This window comes from Passer domesticus, chromosome 1 (genome assembly GCF_036417665.1).
Source record: "Passer domesticus isolate bPasDom1 chromosome 1, bPasDom1.hap1, whole genome shotgun sequence".
In the NCBI taxonomy this organism is placed as follows: domain Eukaryota; kingdom Metazoa; phylum Chordata; class Aves; order Passeriformes; family Passeridae; genus Passer; species Passer domesticus.
In genome coordinates, this window is record NC_087474.1 from 112751284 (window position 1) to 112772503 (window position 21220).

Here is a 21220-nt window from a genome sequence, read left to right on the forward strand (position 1 = left end):
CGTATCTTATTAAGCTTGCAAAACACTGTTTTGTCACACATGCTGATAATATAGATTATCAAATAATCTTAAATGAACAGCTCGAGTTCAATTCCAACCTCTTCATGTCTCAGCACACTATGCTGGACAATGGTCATGCACAACAGCCAGCTGCCATAAACAAGTGCCATTAAAATACCACGTGTAGCCTCATGACATGTACACTAAACTTTAGCTAAGATACTTCCATTTGGTTTCCTTGACATCTATCACTACAATAACCCCAGAAAACTACTTTTACAACTCCTAACAGATGAAGGAATTGGATATTCCTACGGTGTATGGAAAGAAAGAAGATTTTAGGTTTCTACACGTTTCAAATACATTTGACACATGCAGAATTGGAGAATTTAGTGTTCTATGTTCAAAACAAAACTTGAGTGATTTCAGCTGCCTTGGACAGAATGCAATTCTTAAAAATGTGAAGCACCCACAAAATAGAAACCACAAAACAGTAAATGAAATTTGATGTTTTAAAACTTCTGAAGATAATTTACGTTAGATATTAAACAACTCTGATCCCCACTTTTATGCAGTTCATGTAAATTGCTACACTAATTACAGAAACATTATCCATTTTACCCATGTTCTTATGCAGGTTAAGTAGACAGGCTGGAATTAATAGGCCATCCTTACTTGTGACAGAAGATGTAATCAAAACACAGCATTAAGACAATACATGGTATTGAGGCAGTTGTCACATCATGAAAAGTGGCTTTGAAATGCTACATGCATTGATGGAGTATTGTCTGACTACCACATGCATTAATCAAATTCTAATATGTCTTTTAAATACATACACGTATTATACAATCAAATACCTTATTATCCATGATGAACTTTAAAAACAATAGAGATACAATTAAATATAATGAAATACTCACAATGCAAAATAACTTTGAGTTCAACAAGAAGTTTCTTTGAACCTCCGTGGCTTGTACCTGGAAGTTTTTGCATTGCTTCTCCTTTTTTATTTAAAATTTCTATTCTTAATGCTCCTGAATTTAAAATGAAAAACAGACTTATTTTTAAAATATGTTATGGATTAAAAGTGATCAGAGATTTCTGTATGCATGTCTCTTTAACAAGGGTGCACCAAGCATTTTTAAATTGGAGTTTAATATTTTAGTATTTGGAAGAAAAAAAGTATACCTATTGGTGTACCAGCAAGTCTTGTTTCATTTGGAAACAACTCATCTCCTTCAGGCCATGTTACTGATAATTTGTCAGGAAGTCTTATAAAAAAAAAAAAGGTGAACATTTTTTCAGTAAGTTTAAATAAAGATCAATTTATCTTCAGTTAAATACACATGGAACTATTTTTGTGGTAGGGAAAGAAAAACCAAATCCCAACCTATTTCTTCTTGGTTTATATTTTCTTTTTGTTTCTACTGAAACAGCTGACTGCTTTCCCATTTAGGAATAAAACTGAATTTTGTTTGATTCCTAATTAAATACAAAAACTATAATTAGGAACTCCACAATTATGTAAATGTTACTTAGTGCTTACCTTGCCATTTCATCCTCTATGTATTTTTTAACAACTTTGTCAGACACTGTTCTGTCAAGTTTTGAGATTGGAATAATTTTTGTTTCAGCATACAATGCCTGTGGTTCCTGAAATAAAAATTCAGTGCAGTTATAAATGGTCAGACTTTATAATAGATCAGACAAGAAAGACCTCCCAATCAAGGGACTAAAAAAGTCAACACAGACATAATGCAATATGCTAACAAATACTACTTGGTGAAACTACTGTTTTAAACCCACAGTTTTAAAATTTGCTAATTTTAATAGATTCACATTAAAGCTCAAGTTGAGTATTTCTAGACTGCTGATTGTAAAAAGTTACATTAAGAGTATTTACTGTTGTTTAAAGTAATTTAATCAGGTCAGACAAGGGATTATGTTTAAAGATTTAAGATCCACACTAGCTGTGTGAATCCTTTCTGCATTTCTTCTTACCAAAGCAATTTGAACCTCTCCCCCAGTGGCAAATATATCCCCATCATGGTCCCCATACAAGTAAAATTTCTCAATGCTTCCGTAGAATATTGGATGAGTCTTAGTAGTTTTCACCTATAAGCAGAAGACACCAATTAATTCATTACTCCTGCATCAAATGCACAGTACCTGCCTTTTATACAGTTCAACTAACTTACCAGCTGTCCTGTTTTGTATGTTTTTCCATCCCACTCTATTGCAGCATACATTGTCCAAGGGCTCTGCATTCTTTTGGATGCTATGTCACTACGTACAGTTATTCCTTTAAAGACTGTGAATTTTATCTGTTTGTCATATTTTTCATGACAGTCTTTGAGCCACAGAGTAAATTCTCTGTCAATTTTCATTCGCTGCTCCTATAAAGAGATTACAAAATAAGTAGATATTAACAATATATTATAATACTTCAATCTTACCACATCAGAAGCCTGAACAATTGTAAGAGTACAGAGATACTGTACTCAAACAAAAAGCCAAAAAGACACACACACAAAAAGAACAAAAGAACAAACAGAAAAGAATGAAACACATGAACAGAAGCAAAGAAAAAAAAGAATTATTCAGTTTGAAAACTTAAAAAAATTCTAGGAAAGCTACACTTCAAGTAAAAAAAAGTGCTTCCCCCAGCAGTCATATTCCTTTAGGAAGAAGGTCTTTCCATAAAAACTGTCTTTAACAACTAAAGTAATTGTTCAAGAAAATAAGGAAAAATAAGGAAAAATAAGGAAAAATACTGAGTCTTAAGTTTTCAGATTTAAAGACTCAGCTTTACTACTCACTAAACCAGAGAGACATGAAAAAATAACCAGTGAGCAAAGGTTTCTGTATTACATGCACTGAACTTCACCAAGAAGAAACAACAGAATGCAGTAATTACCTGTCCATTGAAGATTCTTGTGAACAGAGTATTCTTATCCTTTAGCTTCAGCTCCAGATCCATGAAAGTGAGTTTGTTTGTGCTGACCTGGAACTTATCATTGGTAAACAACGCACCAGAAATTCTGTTGTAGCATTCAATTGGTGCCAATCCTCTCTTCTTTGGAGGAGCGCACCAGTCAAAACTTAAAAGGAGAAAGTCATTACAATCCTTTTTTATAAAGATAGGTTTACTCTATAGAAAGAGACTGCACAAACACATCACCACTTACTCTTCCACAGTTGTGTATGGTATTAATCTTCCATTCCAAAAACACTCAAAAATAGGCCTTTTTCCTCTGGCACCTTTTTCTACTAAAAGACAGTCATCGTCATCATCATCATTTAATCCTTGATAAAAAAAAAAAAAGACAGTCTCCTTGAATATATTTCCTTAAAAAACTAAAATATCAAAACCCATAGCAATCTTAAGGAAGTACTATTGTTATTACATTCAGCACAGTAGCAATGCACATTATATCAGGCTCATTACATATAATATTACTTTTTTTTTCTTGTTTTAGAACTACCAAAGCAGAAAAACTAAGGAAGGTAAAGAAAAATTCTAAATGGAAGTTATATATTACCAAACCTGAAAATTTAAAATGTGAGTGTTACTTTTTCCTTAGTTTCAACTGATGCTCTTGTCAGTATCATGAAATCCTGTCCCAATTAACTCAAGATTTGTTTTGTCAAAAAAAAAGGCACAAGTATTTAAAAACCCCTAGCATTTGAAAACTCACAACTGAGTAAAGCAAATTTTAAACAAAAGACTTCAGACTACATGTTGTCCTTTGCAGTATTTCAGTATTAGAATCTCTTGAATTTAACTGCTCATATTTTATTACTTTGTTGGAGCAAAGATGTAGTCAAGAAAGTGCGAAGTTTAACTGGAGTTGAAATTCTGTAAGAGTTTATAATGAGTTCCATAAGAGTTTATAATTTGAAATCAGATGGTGTTATGCCAAAGATCAAGTTTACAGGAATGAGTTACCACAACAGCCAATTCACAGGATCTGTTCATCCAAAAGAATGTGAACTTTTCTGTTCTGTCACAACCTAAATCAGGTAATAATTTGCACTTGAACTTAAAATTGTTCTGGTTTGTATTTCATTAAAATATTTAGAGTAGTAGTACTGTCTATGATAGGACTGACATGCAGCAAAACATTTCACTTACTTGATGGAAAACATGGATCATCAGGGTATGTTTCTTTATCATAAAGGAAGGGGTGGTATCGGATGATGCCTTCAACTATACCTTCTTCTTCAACATGTGCCTTGAACTCAAAACAATCTGCTGCAGTGTTTATATACAATGTCTGCATGTCATCTTTGATCTCCCTCAGATTGACAATCTTTGGTACTTTTCCCTTTTCAAACATTGAAATCTGGGAAAAAGGAAAACAAGTTGATTTCCCTTAGAGCAGAAAACTTACAGTAATAAGCACTTTGACAATTGACTGTTAGCAAAGGAGTTAGTTCCTACACTGCAATGCCAAACAGAATTACTTCAAAAAATTAAACTACATACACATCTTGAATGCTGTATTTTAAAATGCATGATTACAGAGAAACAGGCACAATATAAAATAAGTTGCCATCAAAGAGGACTTTCGACTAACTTGTATAAAATCTCTTACCTGAATATCGATGTTGTTGAAAGGGCTTATTTCTTTTGTTACAGCATTAGCTTCATTTCCTTTTGGTCCATGGATATAATAGTGATAGATATGTCTGAAATACATTTCAGGAAAAAAACCAAACCAGCAAGTGAAATTTAAAAATTGCACATTATAATTGTAAAAAATTCTAAATAAGCTCGTATTTTTATTAAAATATAACTGGTTTGCTGCACTGTTATAAATCAACTCCTTGACAACATATATCTGGTACAAAATATTTACTAAAGGGAGTGATTCCTTTTCATTCCTCTCACCTCTGACATGCACAATCACACTAGGACCAATTTTTGAGTAAAACAATTGGAAACAAATTTGAAAAAAAAATGAGTAAGGGAAAAAAAATACAATTGTTACATGGCTACAGATCCTTTACATCAAAGGGTAAACTAAAAAAACTACTGTAAATTGTTCTCCACTCTGGAAATCAGAAAGAACTAAAGCCACAAATCTTTCCGCTCTTGGTCTCTGATACCAGTTTTATATCAATTATCTAATAGTGATTGATCGTTACATATTTCTATTACTATCTTTACACTATTTACAAAAATTTGAATATAGGTAGGAGTCATGGATGTGATCTGCATAATAGAAATAATTTTTCAGCTGTAAACATTGCTTTCTAACTATCATTTTTCCTCACGGAAGAAGTTTCAAAAAATCCACATGGTCAAATAATTTCATAGAGATATGCAATTGGAGAAAACTGAGGAACTTAACTCCATGTACTTCAACTTTTCAGCAAGCTAGCTAGTTCTTCCAACTTCAAAGACTGAATCCTTAAACGGATGGTTTGGAGAAAAATGAGATTGTACTAGACAAAGGGACCAAATGCATGACTCAAGTCAAATGCACCTGCAAGTTTATAGCTGCTTTGCTTGACCTCCACTGCACTAAATGTTCCCCAAAGAGAAATGCTGGCTCCCAGAAAAAAGTTCCTCCTGGTCTCATTGCTCAGGATTTTATGGTATGTCCCAATTGCTTAGTATTTTGTGAGCATGTATTCCAGACTTCAAAAGGCAGTCTTCTGGCCTTAAGACATTGTTATTTTAGGGGTTCATCTTCAAACAAATGACAAGGGCTATGCTGCAGCGCATTGAAGCGAAATGAAACTGGTATCATGCACGTGTGGCAGAAGGCATGGCAGCAGGGAATGGGGAGGTGATCGAGTGGAAAAGGGTCATTACAGCTGAAATAGTGACACAGGACTGTGTAGCACTGGAAGGCTAAATGAGTGGTTTTACTCTAACAGCTACAGGGCATATATCTGAATAATTGCACCTGGGCTCCATCCCAAACAGAAACAGCTTTCACTTCAAGAGATGGTTGGAAAGAACTAACACACGTTTAAGTGTGAGTGTTCACTTGATGAGCACCTGGAAGCTAATGAGGGATCTAAATTATCCTCTGCAGATAGATATTCCCTATATTTTCATGAGGTTAAAAATGGCTTCAGTAACAAGTTTTAATGTGCAACACTGAATGACATTTCATATAGTAATGTATTACCTAGTTCTTATATTAATCCTCCTAAGTACACCTTTTATTATCAGATTATAAATATCACAAAAATAAAATCATAGTTTGAAAATAAAGTTCTGTAGTTTGCCAGATTTCAAAATTGGTCTACAACTTTGTATTTCAGTTTACATTCACAGATGGATCCATCATCTTAACAGGTAAGCCCAAACTATTCACAGGTATCTCCAGGCTCTGCAGGCCCACTGATGACATTATTACAGTACAGAGCAGATAGTGTCATATATCCTTCTTCCTCTTAAACTATGATGAAGAGTAGTACTTTCTTTTATTGTTGTTTAAAAAAGTCAACCAACCAAAATATCCCCCTAAAACTGTAAATACAAAGCTAGGTACCAAGGCTAGGAGCACAGCTGTGAGCAAAGTAACTGATGAAATTATTAGCAACTAGGTAAACAAATTCTACCATTAGTAATACACCATTAAATTAATAGGTTACTAAAAATTACAGTGGATAATTATGTATCAATCATCAAGTCACATTTTTGCTTGGGGGTGCCCCATTCAATTGTGCTTGTTTCTGTAAAATTGGTTAGACAGGGAGGCTAATTGTATCAACAGCCTTAAAAGGAATAAGGCCAATATCAAAGTACAAAAACGAAGCAGTTCATAATTATTTGACTTTGTCAGTAGCCCACTTTTAAATAAAATCTTTTAAATCACCAACTTACGCCAGCTGCCTTGTCCAAAGATGAAAGTAGTTTTTCAAGTACTGCATGTGATCTGGTTGTACACCTGTAATGATAACTGCTGTGAAACTCTCTTTATCCCTTTCTTCTAATATTAGATTATGAAGAAATCTTTCATCATCACTTGTGATGTGAGTAGAATCAGATGGCTACAAAAAGAGTAAAATAATAAGAGCAGGGATGTAAACTGAATTTCTGAACTCCCATCAACTTGAAAGGGATTAAAAATCGTAACAGAAAAGTAATACAGAACACATGATGCTAAGTATCACAAAGGATTAAAGCTTAAAATAAAAGTTTCCAAATTAAAGTCAACAAGCTGAGAATGTGACATCACTAATGTTTATTTTCAACTCACTTTCATGACAGCACTTAAAGTGTGCAGTCTAGAAATGGATTTAATCATGTTGAATGCAGCACTGTGTGACATCCATGTTCTCATCCATCAAGTGGAAGCATTAAGTGCGCAAGACATTAAGCCCTCTTTAAGAAAACAAAGCCAAAAAAAAATTGTTGGCTTTTAAAGGGATAGGCTGCTTTCTGTAGTAGAAAGTCAAGTGGAAGAAACACCTTTGCTGTAAAAGAAAAAATGGTGAATCCTCAATTCCAGATGAAATGTTGAGTAGTCTAACAGAGAGATTCCTGATTCCAGAAACTACTGATTGTCTTTTCCTGAATGGATGCACTTTGCTCTTTTGACAGTTTTCTAAAGTGCAGAGGGACACTGTGGTTGATGTCATGCTTCACACTGGACCAGTGAGTAATCCCTTATATTTGGTACACCCAGAAAAAAATCCTATTTTTAAAACAAAGATTAAGATCTTTCTAGTGAATGTAAACAATTGCTACAACTGAGAAGATATGTTGTAGTAAATGCAGCTACATGCCTTATTTTGCAAGAAAGCAGACAAACCCCACATTAATAAGGCAGGAAAGGAGACATGTCCTACCTAACCATACTTAGGTGAAATAGTTAAGGGTGTTCTATCAAGACTTACTTTCCCCAGGGAATCAAAGAGCTCGCCTTAGCTAAGAGGATAATCAAACCATTTTTGACAATGTTCATCAAAGAAGACCCCATCTCTTTATCCTGCCCACAGCATAGCCTGGACTATTCTATGCTAGTGATGGCATTGGTCATAATAAAGAAAAGCCAGAGCTGCTTGGTCCTCATCTCCATGTGATGTGACAAACCTAGAAGCTGCACACTGAGGCTGAACAAGTGCCACTTGGTAAAGGATGGAAGAAATTTACAGACTGAAAGAGCCTCCAAAATATCATTCCCAAATTATCTGGTTGCCTTCCCGCTACACATGACAAACTACTATGGTACCTCCCCCTACATTACTACCCTCTATCTCAACTAGAAAATTACTATTTACTTCTCTGCAGTATTCAATGGTCCAGAGAAATGACTGCAGTGAAGACAGGTGCCTATTACCCATCAAGATGACCAGCAGGGATACCATTAATACAACTTCTCTTCAGTGTTATGGCCTTGTTCTAAAGTCCCTTTTGTTTCATATTAGTTACATCTTGATTTCTTTGCAAAACAAACTTCCTTCACTTCCAATTGGCTCAAAGGCTCAATTATTCTTCTCACACTAGTAACCAATTTACAATTTCTACCTCTGCCACAGTATTCTCTTGCTGATGTATGTGCAGTGCAGACCATTTTTCAAGTCATTAGTGATATGAATTTACACATTTTATTTCACACCAATATAATGAACTGGCCTAGGTATTTCAATGATTTACAAAAAAAATTCCTAAACTTGAGTTTTAGGAATCTTTTAGGGGAACCTCTATTATCTTCACACTTCACTTTGCATACCATCTCCTCCCTCTTGGATAGTTACAAGTTATCTTTTCATTCTAAACAGAACTTTACTTGCATTTTTAACAGTGTCAATTTAACTTTGATTTTCTATTATTACCACAACTTTTCAAACAGCTGATTGTACCACCTTCTTGAACTCTTTAGTGGTACCTATGCATCTCATTCAGCTACTTTCTTCCAACTTATGCCTGCCCATTTGTCTTCTCCTTTATATCGTCCAACCTTTCTCTTTAATATCAAGTAGGGAGGGAAAGCATTTGTACCCCTTACAATAAAGCAGATTTTGTCAGAAACAGAAAATAAAAACTACTATTTTTTGAGTCTGTTATTGTAGAGCAAATAAAAACAAAACTCTGGCCATTCATTCTTTGTTGCAACTCACGGACCCAGAACTGGAATGATAAAAACCTTATTTACCTACTGTTCCTTTCTCATCCATACGAAACACCAAGAACACTGATACAGCCCACGAGATGTGGGCTCAAGGTCTGACTACCTTGTCATACATACCATCCATTTTTCCTCCCATCTGCACCCATAGCTACATCTTTGCCTCTCCCTCCTTGCCCAAAAATGTCCAAAGAACAGATCTTTTCAGTCTTCCTCCTTATCTTACACCTTTTTTACTTAGCTCTTCATGAAAAGCATCAGGACTGCAGAGTTTAGTTTTCAGTTAAACAGTTCATTTATTTTACAACATTTATGAATATTTATAAAACCAACAGATTTTGTTGGTCTGGCTGGACTTTTCTCCCATATGCAGATTAGTCTTACATACTTCTAAACAAGTAAAATTTGGTTCCCTAATTTATTCTTTAATACTTCAGAGAAAATTCATTTTTGTTTCATACACAACAAAAACATTTTCTGTGCTTAGAAAAGTATTTTTCTTAACCTGACATGTAAAACTGTAAAGCATTTCTGCCATTTAACCTTAACTGAAAATAGGAAAAAGCATCACATAAAAATAAGGCATAAATTGTCTTTAGTGTCTTCAAGTTCTTGGTTATTTCCTTTTATACTACAGGGTGCAAATGATTCAATAAGATGAAGATATCCCCAGATAAGTATTACAGGAATTACACAGTTAAATCACATAAACCTGGGAAAGGCTTTCAATTATAAATGTGAGAATCTTAAGGCTATTTACCTTTCTGTTTCGAATGAATCCTGTATATATTGCTTCTTTGTTTTTCTCCTTCTTTTCAAAATCCTCTTTAGAAAGGACAAGTTCATGAACATCCTGAGATGTTGCAGGCTTGCTTATCATCTGATTTTATGAAAGAAACAGCATTTAAAACCAAAAGAAGACTTAAAATTAACATAATAAAATACTTATTAAAAGTATTAAAAGTTAGGAAGTAACAATCTGATTGTGTGCAAATGTTCTAAAATAAAATTAAAGTCAGACATTGACTTACTCTGGCAGACTGTCCCACGAAGAACACTGCTTGCTTGCCTCCAACTCCAAAATATGAGATATCACTATTTAAACTACGAGGCACTGGCAAAGGGCGTACGTATCCTGAATGATCACTAAGAATAACAGTGTCTTTAATAATTTTTTTCAAGACAAATTAAAAAACCCAAAATTTAAATTTTAAAATTTAATTTAACAACCCAAAGATACTTCTGATCTAAAACTTCCATTAAATTCTTCCTCCTGGCATTTTGTTTAAAAATCCTTTATTTTATATCTTTTAAAACTGCAACATTAAAAAATATGTGCCTGAAATTCCTGATGCACTCTTTTTTAAAGGATGACAACAGAGTAAGCATTTTTCCAAGTCATTTTATAAACATTTCTGCCCCTCCTCGTAAACCAAATCTTATTAAATGAAAATGGCTTAAAAAGAAAGCCTGATCTTTCTGACAGTATCCTTTCACAAAAATACTTTTAAGTCAAAGTGGGAAATAATGCCAAGCACCGATTAAATGTAGACTTGGAAAGATAACATATGCTATCAGTAATGAAATTTCATGCTGTTTAAGTCACTTTGAACAGTCTTATCTAGTTTAGGAAAACATTTATTTTTAAATCACAGCAGTCCCAAATGAAAATAAGATGTAGATGGTGTCCTATTATAATTTAGACCTCTGTTTCCATTAAGTGGTAGTAATCCATAGTTTAAATCTGCATTTTAGGAATACTACACATTTCTGTTACTAAACTCGTCTACAGCAATTTCAAAAAGCAGTGAATTTCTTTACAAATGACCCAGAATCACTTTTTATGCCCTTATCTCCAGATGTTTGGAAGATTTGGAGATATTTTCAATTCCCCCAGCTATATTATCACTTCCTATGGCCCTATTACTTTTTACACTACCTGCTCATAAGACAAAGTCATTACGACTGAGACTGTAATTACCATCTTCACATTTAGAATCCTAGGCCTAAGGTATTTAAAATGTGACCGAAGCTCAAAAACTGTACATAACTGATTTTGTGGAATTTTATACACTAGGATTAAGCCTGTCTGTGCAGCTAGAACATCTCTTGAGAACAGAATCAAAACCGTAAAGTTAATTCATATAAGTAGCAAAACCCACCACAGAACCTCCACTTTCTTCCTTAAATGCAAAACATTTACTTTGTGTAGACTGCATTAAAAAATAGACATCTTAAGTGTAATTTATACAGAATTAAAATTCAAATTCAAAAAAAGAAAATTTGAACTAAAACCATATATCTGTTTATCTGTTATTGCCGTAGCTTAAAAGATATTGAATGTATCATTTAATGCACTACTGAAAGGTTTTCAGGTGGTGAACATAGTACAAAAATTCCCTGCAGGACATAGCATAGCCTTAACTGTATGCAGGCAAGCAAAAGACAGTTTAGAAAAGGTCCAAAGAATAAAAAAGTATTCAGTGTGTCACAGTAACAGAAGAGCAGTTTTGTGTCATAAAGCTTCTCTATTGCCTACTTAGAAAAAATATGGGTCTATTTATGCAATCATAAAATGATGAAGTTTAGCTAAGTGCTGGTATACAGCTATGCCTTAAAAGGATATTTTGTGGACTTTTGCAGAGCTTGCTAATTGTTGTAGAAATATTTAGAATTGGCTAACCTTTCAAAGTCACCTTGTCTTGTGAACTTTGACAATCTATATACAGCCCAGTTGTTAAGCTGTTTAGAAGTCATTCCACTTCCATTATCAATCACAGCAACCGCTGGTTTTCCTTGGGAATCATCAAACAACTGTTTGGGGAAAGACAAACAAAAAGCACAAATCAACAAGGAACAACAGGAAGAAAAGGATAATGCAAGCTATGTCTGAAAATGTGAAAGTATTTTTTATCTTACCAATTTTATCTGTATACTCCGAATGCCAGTATTTTGAGATGTAGCTGACAGAGAATTGTCAATCAATTCAGCAAGGGCAAATGCTACAGAAATTGAAGAAAAATAACCCTCTTAGTGCTCAGAAAACAGACACCCACTTATAGTAGTTTCTTTCAAGCAATTAGGAAAACACATTTCCTAAACACAGACAAGACCTAAGCCCTGTCAGAAAAATCAAAATCGCGTAACATCTTACTTAAAAAATAAAATAGCTTTTGTACATGCACCTTATGATTAGTTACATCACTGGATCTCTCACATCTTTAATGGTAAGATCACAATTATTAGAATGAACCACGATAAACTAACCATCTCCTTACCAAAAGACAGATTTGTCCCTTTCATGATTAGAAATTTTTATGATTCATGTAGTCAAAAGTACATAAAAATGGACTTTGACTTGTTAAAATATTGAGGGAAGAATTAATTAAATGAAGAAACCTGAATCAAAATTTTGTGAAACATCTAAAACTACAATATTAATTCTTTATAAAAAAGAAAGAAAATTGTAGAAATGGTTGAAGGATTTCAGTGAATGGTAAATACAACCAAATTTCTGCCAGATCCATGGCAATACACTGCAGAAACAGGCAAACTGTTTGCACAAATTTGTTGTTTCTAACCATTAATGCCTGGAGCACTTACCTAATTAAAGTAAAACAACCTAAGTTTACTGGAAAATTGCATTTAATCTGAAAAAAATACATCAAATTCAGATTAATTCAATCTGGCTGACCAGTGAACAGACATTTCCATTCAGCCTCTCGAAAAAGAAAACCTTATTTCCTACAATTTGCAGAGTTCTTCAGAATGCTACAGTGCAATTTACACTGGCCACACACTTCAAACATGTAAAAGAAAACTCTTGAGTGTTAGTGCAACACAGCAACACTGAAGCACATGGCATTTTCCTAAAGCTGTTACTGAAATATAAAAACTGTTATGCACTTTCTTGCAATTTTCTTCATTGAAAACAGAGTAGCTGTGCATCAGTTATGGGACCCATCTTTACTATTCCATATCAAAGAACAATGGTCCTTCATCAACACTCAAAATTGGTCAGGCGTTGGTTTAGTAGTTCAGTCTTCTCCATGTCAGCTGCCCCTAGATCCCAATACCTCACATTTCATTTATTTAGGGTGCAACTTTTTTTGTCATCCTTTTCTAATATATCTGTAAAACCCTTATTATTCCTTCTCACATCCCTTGCTAATTTTGCTCCAGCTGTTCCTTAGTTTTCCTGATCTCATCCATACATTCCCAGGCAATATCCCTATATTATTCTCTATAGTTATTCTGCAGCTTGCTTCCACCAGCTGTGCAACTCCCTCTTGTGCTTCACTTTGACCAGGAGGTCTTTATTCAGCCATGCTATTCTCCTGCCTTCTACACCTGATTTCTTCCACGAAGAAATCAATAGTTCTTGTGCTCTAAAAAGTCATTTAAGTAACCGCATGCACTCTTCTACTCCATTATCCCCAAAGGTGTTTCCCGGCGTCCCATGCACCACACCCCTTATCAACTGAAAGGTCTTTTCCTGAGGTTTAGAGTCCTTACAATACTTTACACTTGCCTATTTAATCAAATTCCACCAGGGTGTGGTCATTGCAGACCAAGCCCAGCTTGGCCTTTCCAGTCAGCTTCTCTGTGTTGGAAAGCAACAGGTGCACTAATGGCTGTGGGCAGGAATAAAAGCACAGATCTCCACAGAATGCTTACTCTGCGAGGCCTTACACAGCAATTTCTGTGCACAGGGTAGATATACCACTGACTCAACAGTATCACCAAACCCAAACCAAAACAGTGCCTTTCCTGGAGCACGGAACAAATGATGTGCACAAAGAGGAAAGACTGGTCCTTAAAAATAACAACTGCTATTTATAAACACTTTATATTGTTAAAACATCAGGAATGGTATCATGCTTGATTCTTGACTTTTTTTGCATTTTTTTCTGTGTAATTTTGAACCTGCTGTACCTATGAAGTACATAGTACTTAGAAGGTAATCACAGACACATACAGAATTTTCAGAGAAGCCATAAACAGGAAGTAATTTATTCAATAAAACCATACAAAATGCTGGATACATATTTCATGCACCACTTCGATAAAAAACACTTAAAGCAGCATCTTTTTAAAGAAATGCTTGCACTTGTTGGTAAGTTAAGTCCTGTAGCACCCCAGATGGGAGGGCACACAAAAACTGGTCATGAAATTCAAAAAGTCTACAGCTTAACACTGGAGACAAAAGCCTGATAACACAAATGCTGACCTGTCTGAATAACATGCACAAGATTATTCAGGCTAAAGTTACTTTACTTCTAAGATACTCAAACTTCTTGAACAAGTATTTGAGAAGGTATCTCTATAAATCTGGATTCTTAGGTGGCTACTTTTAATAATTTTTAAAAGAAAAATTTGTATAAAGAACATAGCTAATTTTTTTTTTTACAGTTAAGACTATTTTTTTAGCAGCTACAATTTTAAGTTGAATTGCTCATAACCACGTTCTATTCACATAAACATCATTTACACAAGATTACTTTTGCAGGTACTTACGCAAAGGATTTTGGCCCTCGCTGGCATAGTACTCGTACATGCCACTCTTGACAAGTGTGTCGTAGTGGGGCAGAAAGTCAATTCGTTCCTTGGTTGCCAAAAGCAACATTTGATCAACTGACTGTAGCAGATATAAAGTAACTCCATCGTGAACAAGCTCGCCTGCAGTGAAGATGAAACAAAATACTTTGAAGGGCACTGCATCAGGCAACTTCTGCTCTCAAAACAATTATGGGCTTAGCCGTGTAATCTGCGTATTGTCCTAGGCACTGCCCACTCAGCATTTAACAACAACATTTAAATTAATACCTTTTCACATTTCCAAGCCTTATAATGCAAGTTTTCTCAGGTGACAGCTATGTACATATAACTTTTTCCTATCATTTACAGACTGTGACAGGAGATATACTAAGTATAACTGTCATCATACAAATACATCAAAAACACGTTTGTGAAAGTAATTTTTAAGCAATTTTTGGCAAACTATTACAGGATTTATACAGTAATTAACTGAAAGTACATCATACAGCACAGTTATCATATGGCCTTTATGATCAAGATAAGAAATAACTGTAATTATTTTGCCATCTAAGATACTTACTGAAGTTATCTTCTGTAATTTCCTTCCTATTTGTTGTGGTGATAACAAAGGTTTCATCAGAAGGTATGCCAAACGCCTACAAAAATTGAAGGTTATTTAGTTATGATAACTAAGTAGTCCAAAAACTATTCAGATATATTAAAACAAAAAAAGGCACAGTCTATTTACTTTGTCACAAGCTACTGATATGTAATCACATAATCTCTTAGAACACAGCTGAATTTAGGATCACTTGTTTTCTCAATTTAGCCAAAGCTGTCCATACTTTTACCTGCATAAAATAAAATATGCTGTAGTGAGCAACAGGAATTTTAAGGAGGAAGAACTGTCCTATAGATAACCCCCCTTGAGGGCAGAGGAATGAGACTGTGAAGCTACAGCAGTAGTTATGATCTAGAGGGTGTCCCATATTTAACTGCACTCTTGAGACACCAAACCAACCTAATATTTCTTAGCATTGGATATTAAAGTCTTTGTTCTTCACTTAATTCATACATCAAAAAAAAGACTTCTTTCAGAAAAATTCTTTACTGTTAAAATACTTTTCTGAACCTAAACAATCTTTGTCACTTTGATGCCTTCTTTTGAATGTGTTTACTGTCGCTTTAGACTTTCTATCCTGCTTTCTACATGCATTTAAATGTTTCTACTTTTACTTTCATTTTTGCTCCCTGATGCTCTTTCCCAAAGTAATAAAATTAATATCTGTACCTTCTCCTGCCTTTCCAGTCTTTGAAACTCAAGTAAAAGACAACCCTAATCTCAAACTCCATCAACCCAGTCAGTCTTGCAGTGACAACTCCGGTACTTTATGCACTTTTAGCCAGATTCTCCCCTGAAGGAAGTTCTAGCATTATCTGCAGCAGCTTGCCCTCATCATTTCCCACATCTCTTTCCATCCCTATTACTCAAACTCATGAAAATATTTTTGAACACTACTTATGGTTTCATTAAGAGCCTACTTTCCATATTTCAGTTACTTCCTCCCTGTGACCACATTAAAGATACAGTTATTATCCATCACCAAAACTAGAAAAAATGTTGAATTTCTCATAGTACTTGGTGCAAGTGAAACAAATGCTGATGACACAGAGACTGACAGTCAGACTTAAGAACCTGGAGTAATACTTTTTAACTCTTCTGAATTCAGATCACTTCAATTCTACCTCTCACTTTACATAAATTTCCACATAGCAAATCTGTACAGGAAAAACTATAAAATTGCTCAGAGCAAGAAAAGTAAGCATTAAAATATATGGATTTTAGAAAGCTAACATCCTACTGTGCCATTCAAGGTCAGTGGTTAATATAGAGTAACTAGAGTTTTACATTTGAAAGCACAGACAAGCATCTTTCCCTCCAGCTATAACTACAGCTTCCTTGTTTTCTCAATCTCCCAAAAGCTTTTCTCCTCTCATACCCTTATGAAGAGTGCAGTATTTACTTTTTAAGGCAGCAAGAAATTAGGATCAGCTAGTGCATGTACAAGACAGCAGCCTGCTATGGAAGTAGGGGCAGCCTCATCCTTTTGGTCCTTCCCCCATTCCATGGGAGAGCCTCAACCAAAGCAACCCAAACAGCCTGGCAGGCGATGCTTAAATTTCCTGGGTGAACCCAGCAATTCAGTGTCCACTGGCATCAGGTCCTTTCCACTCCACAAGCTACTAAGCTGGTACATAGACCAAGTCTGGCAGTCTGGACTGCAGATTACTGTTTTTTCTTGTCCATGCCACGGTTTAACAGGACATATCCGTTGTAAACTTTGGGGATTACTCAGTTTGCATGCTTCATTTCTATGAAGACTTCTAAGACTTACTTGTTTTACTTCCTCCCTCCCTCTCTCACACATTCTTGGTTATCCCAGTCCCTGTCTCTTCCCACTATGCCAGGTCGCAGTGATGCAGCTGCACAGCTGTGCCAGTATGTGGATCTGATTTCCAGAACCAGAAGCTGCTGGTCATTCCTGAACTAAAGTGACTCTACTGGGCAATTTACTTGTACAGTTGGTGATTTTCATTCAGTTCTGACAGACAATGATTGGTCAAATGTTCAATTTCTCAGTAAGATTTGTACATGTAAGAGATATCATGATAGCTTTTGTTGATAAGTTCAGGTTTCACTGCCATGTCTTTTTCACCCCAGAATGGTGCCCTTTTCCAATTAAGTACTGAAGATGCACACAACTCTGATTTTTCTTGATAAGATTTATGAGACAACCCAGAAACACATTCATATGATAAATCTGTGAGTTATTCTATGACAATCCAGACACACAACCATGATGAAGCTTTTATTGTCACCAAAATCTTCAAGAGTACAATCACTATGCTCAGAAATGCCTCTGCACACTCACAGTGAAAGCACAGTCAATGCTTGGAGGTTACTGTGTTCAAACAACTAAGTGAAAGCTTTTATCTTTTTGTATACAACAGAAGAGATGTTGGGGGAAAAAACAGATACAAACTTCAAATAAATCCAGAAGCTAGGAAAGGCAGACCTGTGAAAAGGCAAGGATCCCTACATTGTTGGTTACATATTGCTACATGCAAATGCAAGAGTTAAAATGCTACAAAGATTAACTGTTACGTGCATAGTGAAGAGGAAAAATTACACCAAAAGCCTGAAAAGTATAGATTATGTCAACAAACCAAAATTGTAATATTCTGGGAAAACAACCTTAGCTGTTGACTGAAAACCAAATTAGCTGCCAAACCACACTTGGAAGCATGCTGAGTGTATGCTGCTGGGCTTTGATGTCAGAGAGGTGTAGGGGTGACCAGTGTGAGAAGAGGCAATCAATTGCCCTGAGACAGCCATAGCCAGTTCCAGATAGCTCTCAAAGCCATGGAAATAACTCGCTCCTTGCCCAAATTTACACCAGAAGGCTACATGGTACTTCTGGTCTAACTTATCAGGGAAGTAATAGAAGAGAAAAATGAGAAGCAACAGAGGAAATGCATCAGGAAACATTTCCAGGGACAGATCCATTGAAAGTACGTTCTCCACACCAGCGCAGGAAGGGTCTCAAAGGTGCTGAGGCCCACGGAGGATCCATGTCAGGGCACAGAATTTCCTCTCTGTCCCCTACTCCCATGGAGCTGAGACCTACGGCAATTCATCATAGCAGGAAAACAAACAGTAAGAGCAGCAGAATAAAGCCCTGTACATGCCCTGATGTCTCACACCACCTGTTACCTAATCAAAAGAATTGGGATTGACCATGAGATGTGCATTGCGGGAACATGAGTAAATTAGACTAGGAATGGGAAAAGAATGGTGTATGACAGGAAAATAGTTTAGAAAAGGGTTCGAAAGAAATGCACCACTTCTCTAAGTGATTAATTTTCCCCACAATCAAACATTAGAAGTTTGTGTCAACAGACAGTAAGTTCAATTAAAAAAAACAAACAAAACCCCTGAGTTTAACCTGTTTTGCACACAGCAGGATATCAGTCCTTAAACCCATGGAATGATACAGAAGCAAAAAAGCTGCCTGTACAAACAAGAAAAATGTCTTCCTTGTAACTGGAGGAACAGTTACATAGGAACACCACCTATGTTTCATGATAAATAAAGTTAGTAGCTTTCAATTTGCTGTTTACGACATGAAATTAATATAATGCTAAAGGAGTTTGAGACAATGTCACATGCCCAAGAAGCTTTCAGCAGAGCACTTTACAGGTATGACACAAAGTGTGAATGAACTGTGATATCTTTAACTTTTAAATGTCAATCAAGAAGCAAGGTTCACTTTATGTACCAACTTCAGTCACAGGTTTTCTTTATAAACTAAAAAAAAACCTGACAAACCTCAAAACAAAACACAACCCCTCAAATCTAGATAATTCCTCAGCAGCTTACACTTCTTCAAACAGGCCTCTGTTTCTTTTCTCTTTCACATATGAGCACAAAAGCTCAAAAGTTTTACTGTTACTTGATCTACACACACACAGCAAGTCTTACCTGCCTACTGAGCCAACTAAAACACTCAGAATGAAGTCAACATAGATTTTGCCTCTGGATTTACTATCCGCCTTGGAAAAGGTGTTCAAAGAGCAAATATTTAACTTTGTGAGCGTACCACCACAGCTTGCAGTCACATGAATAGGCTTGAGCTGGTAAGAGAAGGAGAAATAACATGCTGTAAGGACAGTCACTGGCCTGCTTCCTCTGATCCTTCTGGTGGCGACTTTTAAAACTGAAGGAACAGAACACTCTCCAACATGACAAAGGTAGAACAGTGAAGCCAGAACTACAATATCTTCAGAAAAGACGTTTAACCCCTTGGAACCCAAGCCTTTCCAACACAAACAGTTGTTCCCTACAATATTCAACTTCTGTACCCTTAAAATTCTGCATCCTCCCACTGTAACCAATCCAAGCAGACAGTGTATGAGAATAATGAGAATAAATGGTCGCAGAGCTTGGTGATGCAGCCAAGGGATAACAGAGAAACATGGAGTCACCTTCCACAGCCAAGAAGTATTTTTTCTGACTATTAGAACTGTATTGCCTGTACAAACCTCTAAAGGGGAACGTGAACTGTATTAATTAAACGTAAAGAAATCTGATGATGTGATTTTCAATGCTCTCCTTCATAGTTATACACTTAGCTACCCAACATGGCAAAAGGCAATATAGCTTTTTCAGTATTTCAAATTGATCCAGCAGCTCCTTTACAAAAACTTGTCCAAGAAACTGAAAAAATTAAGCTAAGAGCCACATCCAAACACTGAGAAGCCTGTAGCCTTCTGTAATTTTGCTCTGTTAACTAAATATCCCAAATATGCCACTTATCAAATTATCATCTGAAAGACATGCATTTATCAGTTAATTAGCCCATTTAAAGAACATTTACCAGTCCAAATTGAGAGAAATCTCTTACATCAACAAATGGATGAAATGATAGTACTCATTTAAGGGAAACTAGTTCATTCTCAAATCCCAGATTTTCAAGCCAAGAACTGTGTTTTGTATCATCTCTCTCAATTATTCATACAACTTTATAATATTAAGGTAATTAATAGAAGTAGCAGATATGAAAACTAAAATATGAAAAGATTAAGTGGGGACCTTGCCAGAAGTAAATGAGAACAACTGTATGTGCCACATAAGGATGCTAATCAAAGAAACTTTTCCAATTTACTGTTAGGACAGTTCTCAACATGATGACAACTTGCTGAGGACCTGGGACTAAGCACTCATGGTAGGAGGGCAAGGATGGTAACAGCCATCTCTAATCATAATCTCAAGAAGCTTCCCTAATGTCAGAACACAAACTTATACATAACATCTTTGGACACCAACAGAAAGAGGAATCCAAAAGTCTCTAGAAATGCAGCTGAAATTAAAAATAAAGGTAGAAATTATTTCTAAGCATTTCTTAGAGCTAAAAGCAAAAATTTATATATTACAGAAATACACAGGAGCCCATATCTTCTGGACAAATGGTTTTTATAGACTATCTGCAGACAAAAACTAGCAACTAACACTTTGAAATATTTTCCAGCCATCCTTTATTGACAGCACCATCTCCATCTAAAGAACAAATTACAGAGGATAACATTTGCAGAACTTCAAGGTCCTTTTCCTCTGTCATACTTAAAAGCTTCACTACTTTCAGAAGTTCAGTTGATACACTTCTAAATATTTACAAAAAGTAATCAATAAAAGAAGTTAAGAACTAAGAGTTGAACAGAAACACTTAGAACATTGCTATGTATCACAAGATTCAGTACTAGAATAGGTTTTTGAGGTTTCTTAAAGTTTTACCACAATTTTGATGGAGAAAGTGAAAAAAAGAGAAACTGTAGGACACAAGATCTCTACAGAAGTCACAAGTGCATTTGTCCAGAATGATGTGTTAACTCAGACATCTTTTCAAGGTTTGCAACTTTTAGCAAGCAGAAAGAAGCTTGGGACCCCAGAATTTCTACAAAGAGCATGTTACTAGACTTAGACTAAGTCTAGACAGTAACTTCCACAAGACCTTCACAAACTACCA

At 35.5% G+C, this 21220-nt stretch overlaps 1 protein-coding gene across 1 annotated transcript in view; it reads right to left on the minus strand.

Annotated features, from left to right (window-relative positions):
• The window catches only part of SMCHD1 (structural maintenance of chromosomes flexible hinge domain containing 1), a 69299-nt gene that overhangs the window by 42158 nt on the left and 5921 nt on the right, over positions 1–21220 (minus strand). The window contains exons 2-17 of the mRNA XM_064434581.1: positions 15217–15292; positions 14616–14777; positions 12018–12100; positions 11782–11912; positions 10130–10244; positions 9859–9978; positions 6851–7017; positions 4602–4695; positions 4139–4349; positions 3192–3309; positions 2921–3104; positions 2202–2399; positions 2005–2118; positions 1550–1656; positions 1192–1274; positions 924–1037 (exon numbers count right to left, since the gene is read on the minus strand). Of these exons, the coding sequence (XP_064290651.1) occupies positions 924–1037; positions 1192–1274; positions 1550–1656; positions 2005–2118; positions 2202–2399; positions 2921–3104; positions 3192–3309; positions 4139–4349; positions 4602–4695; positions 6851–7017; positions 9859–9978; positions 10130–10244; positions 11782–11912; positions 12018–12100; positions 14616–14777; positions 15217–15292 (2077 nt within the window). The remainder of the gene's footprint in view (positions 1–923; positions 1038–1191; positions 1275–1549; positions 1657–2004; positions 2119–2201; positions 2400–2920; positions 3105–3191; positions 3310–4138; positions 4350–4601; positions 4696–6850; positions 7018–9858; positions 9979–10129; positions 10245–11781; positions 11913–12017; positions 12101–14615; positions 14778–15216; positions 15293–21220) is intronic.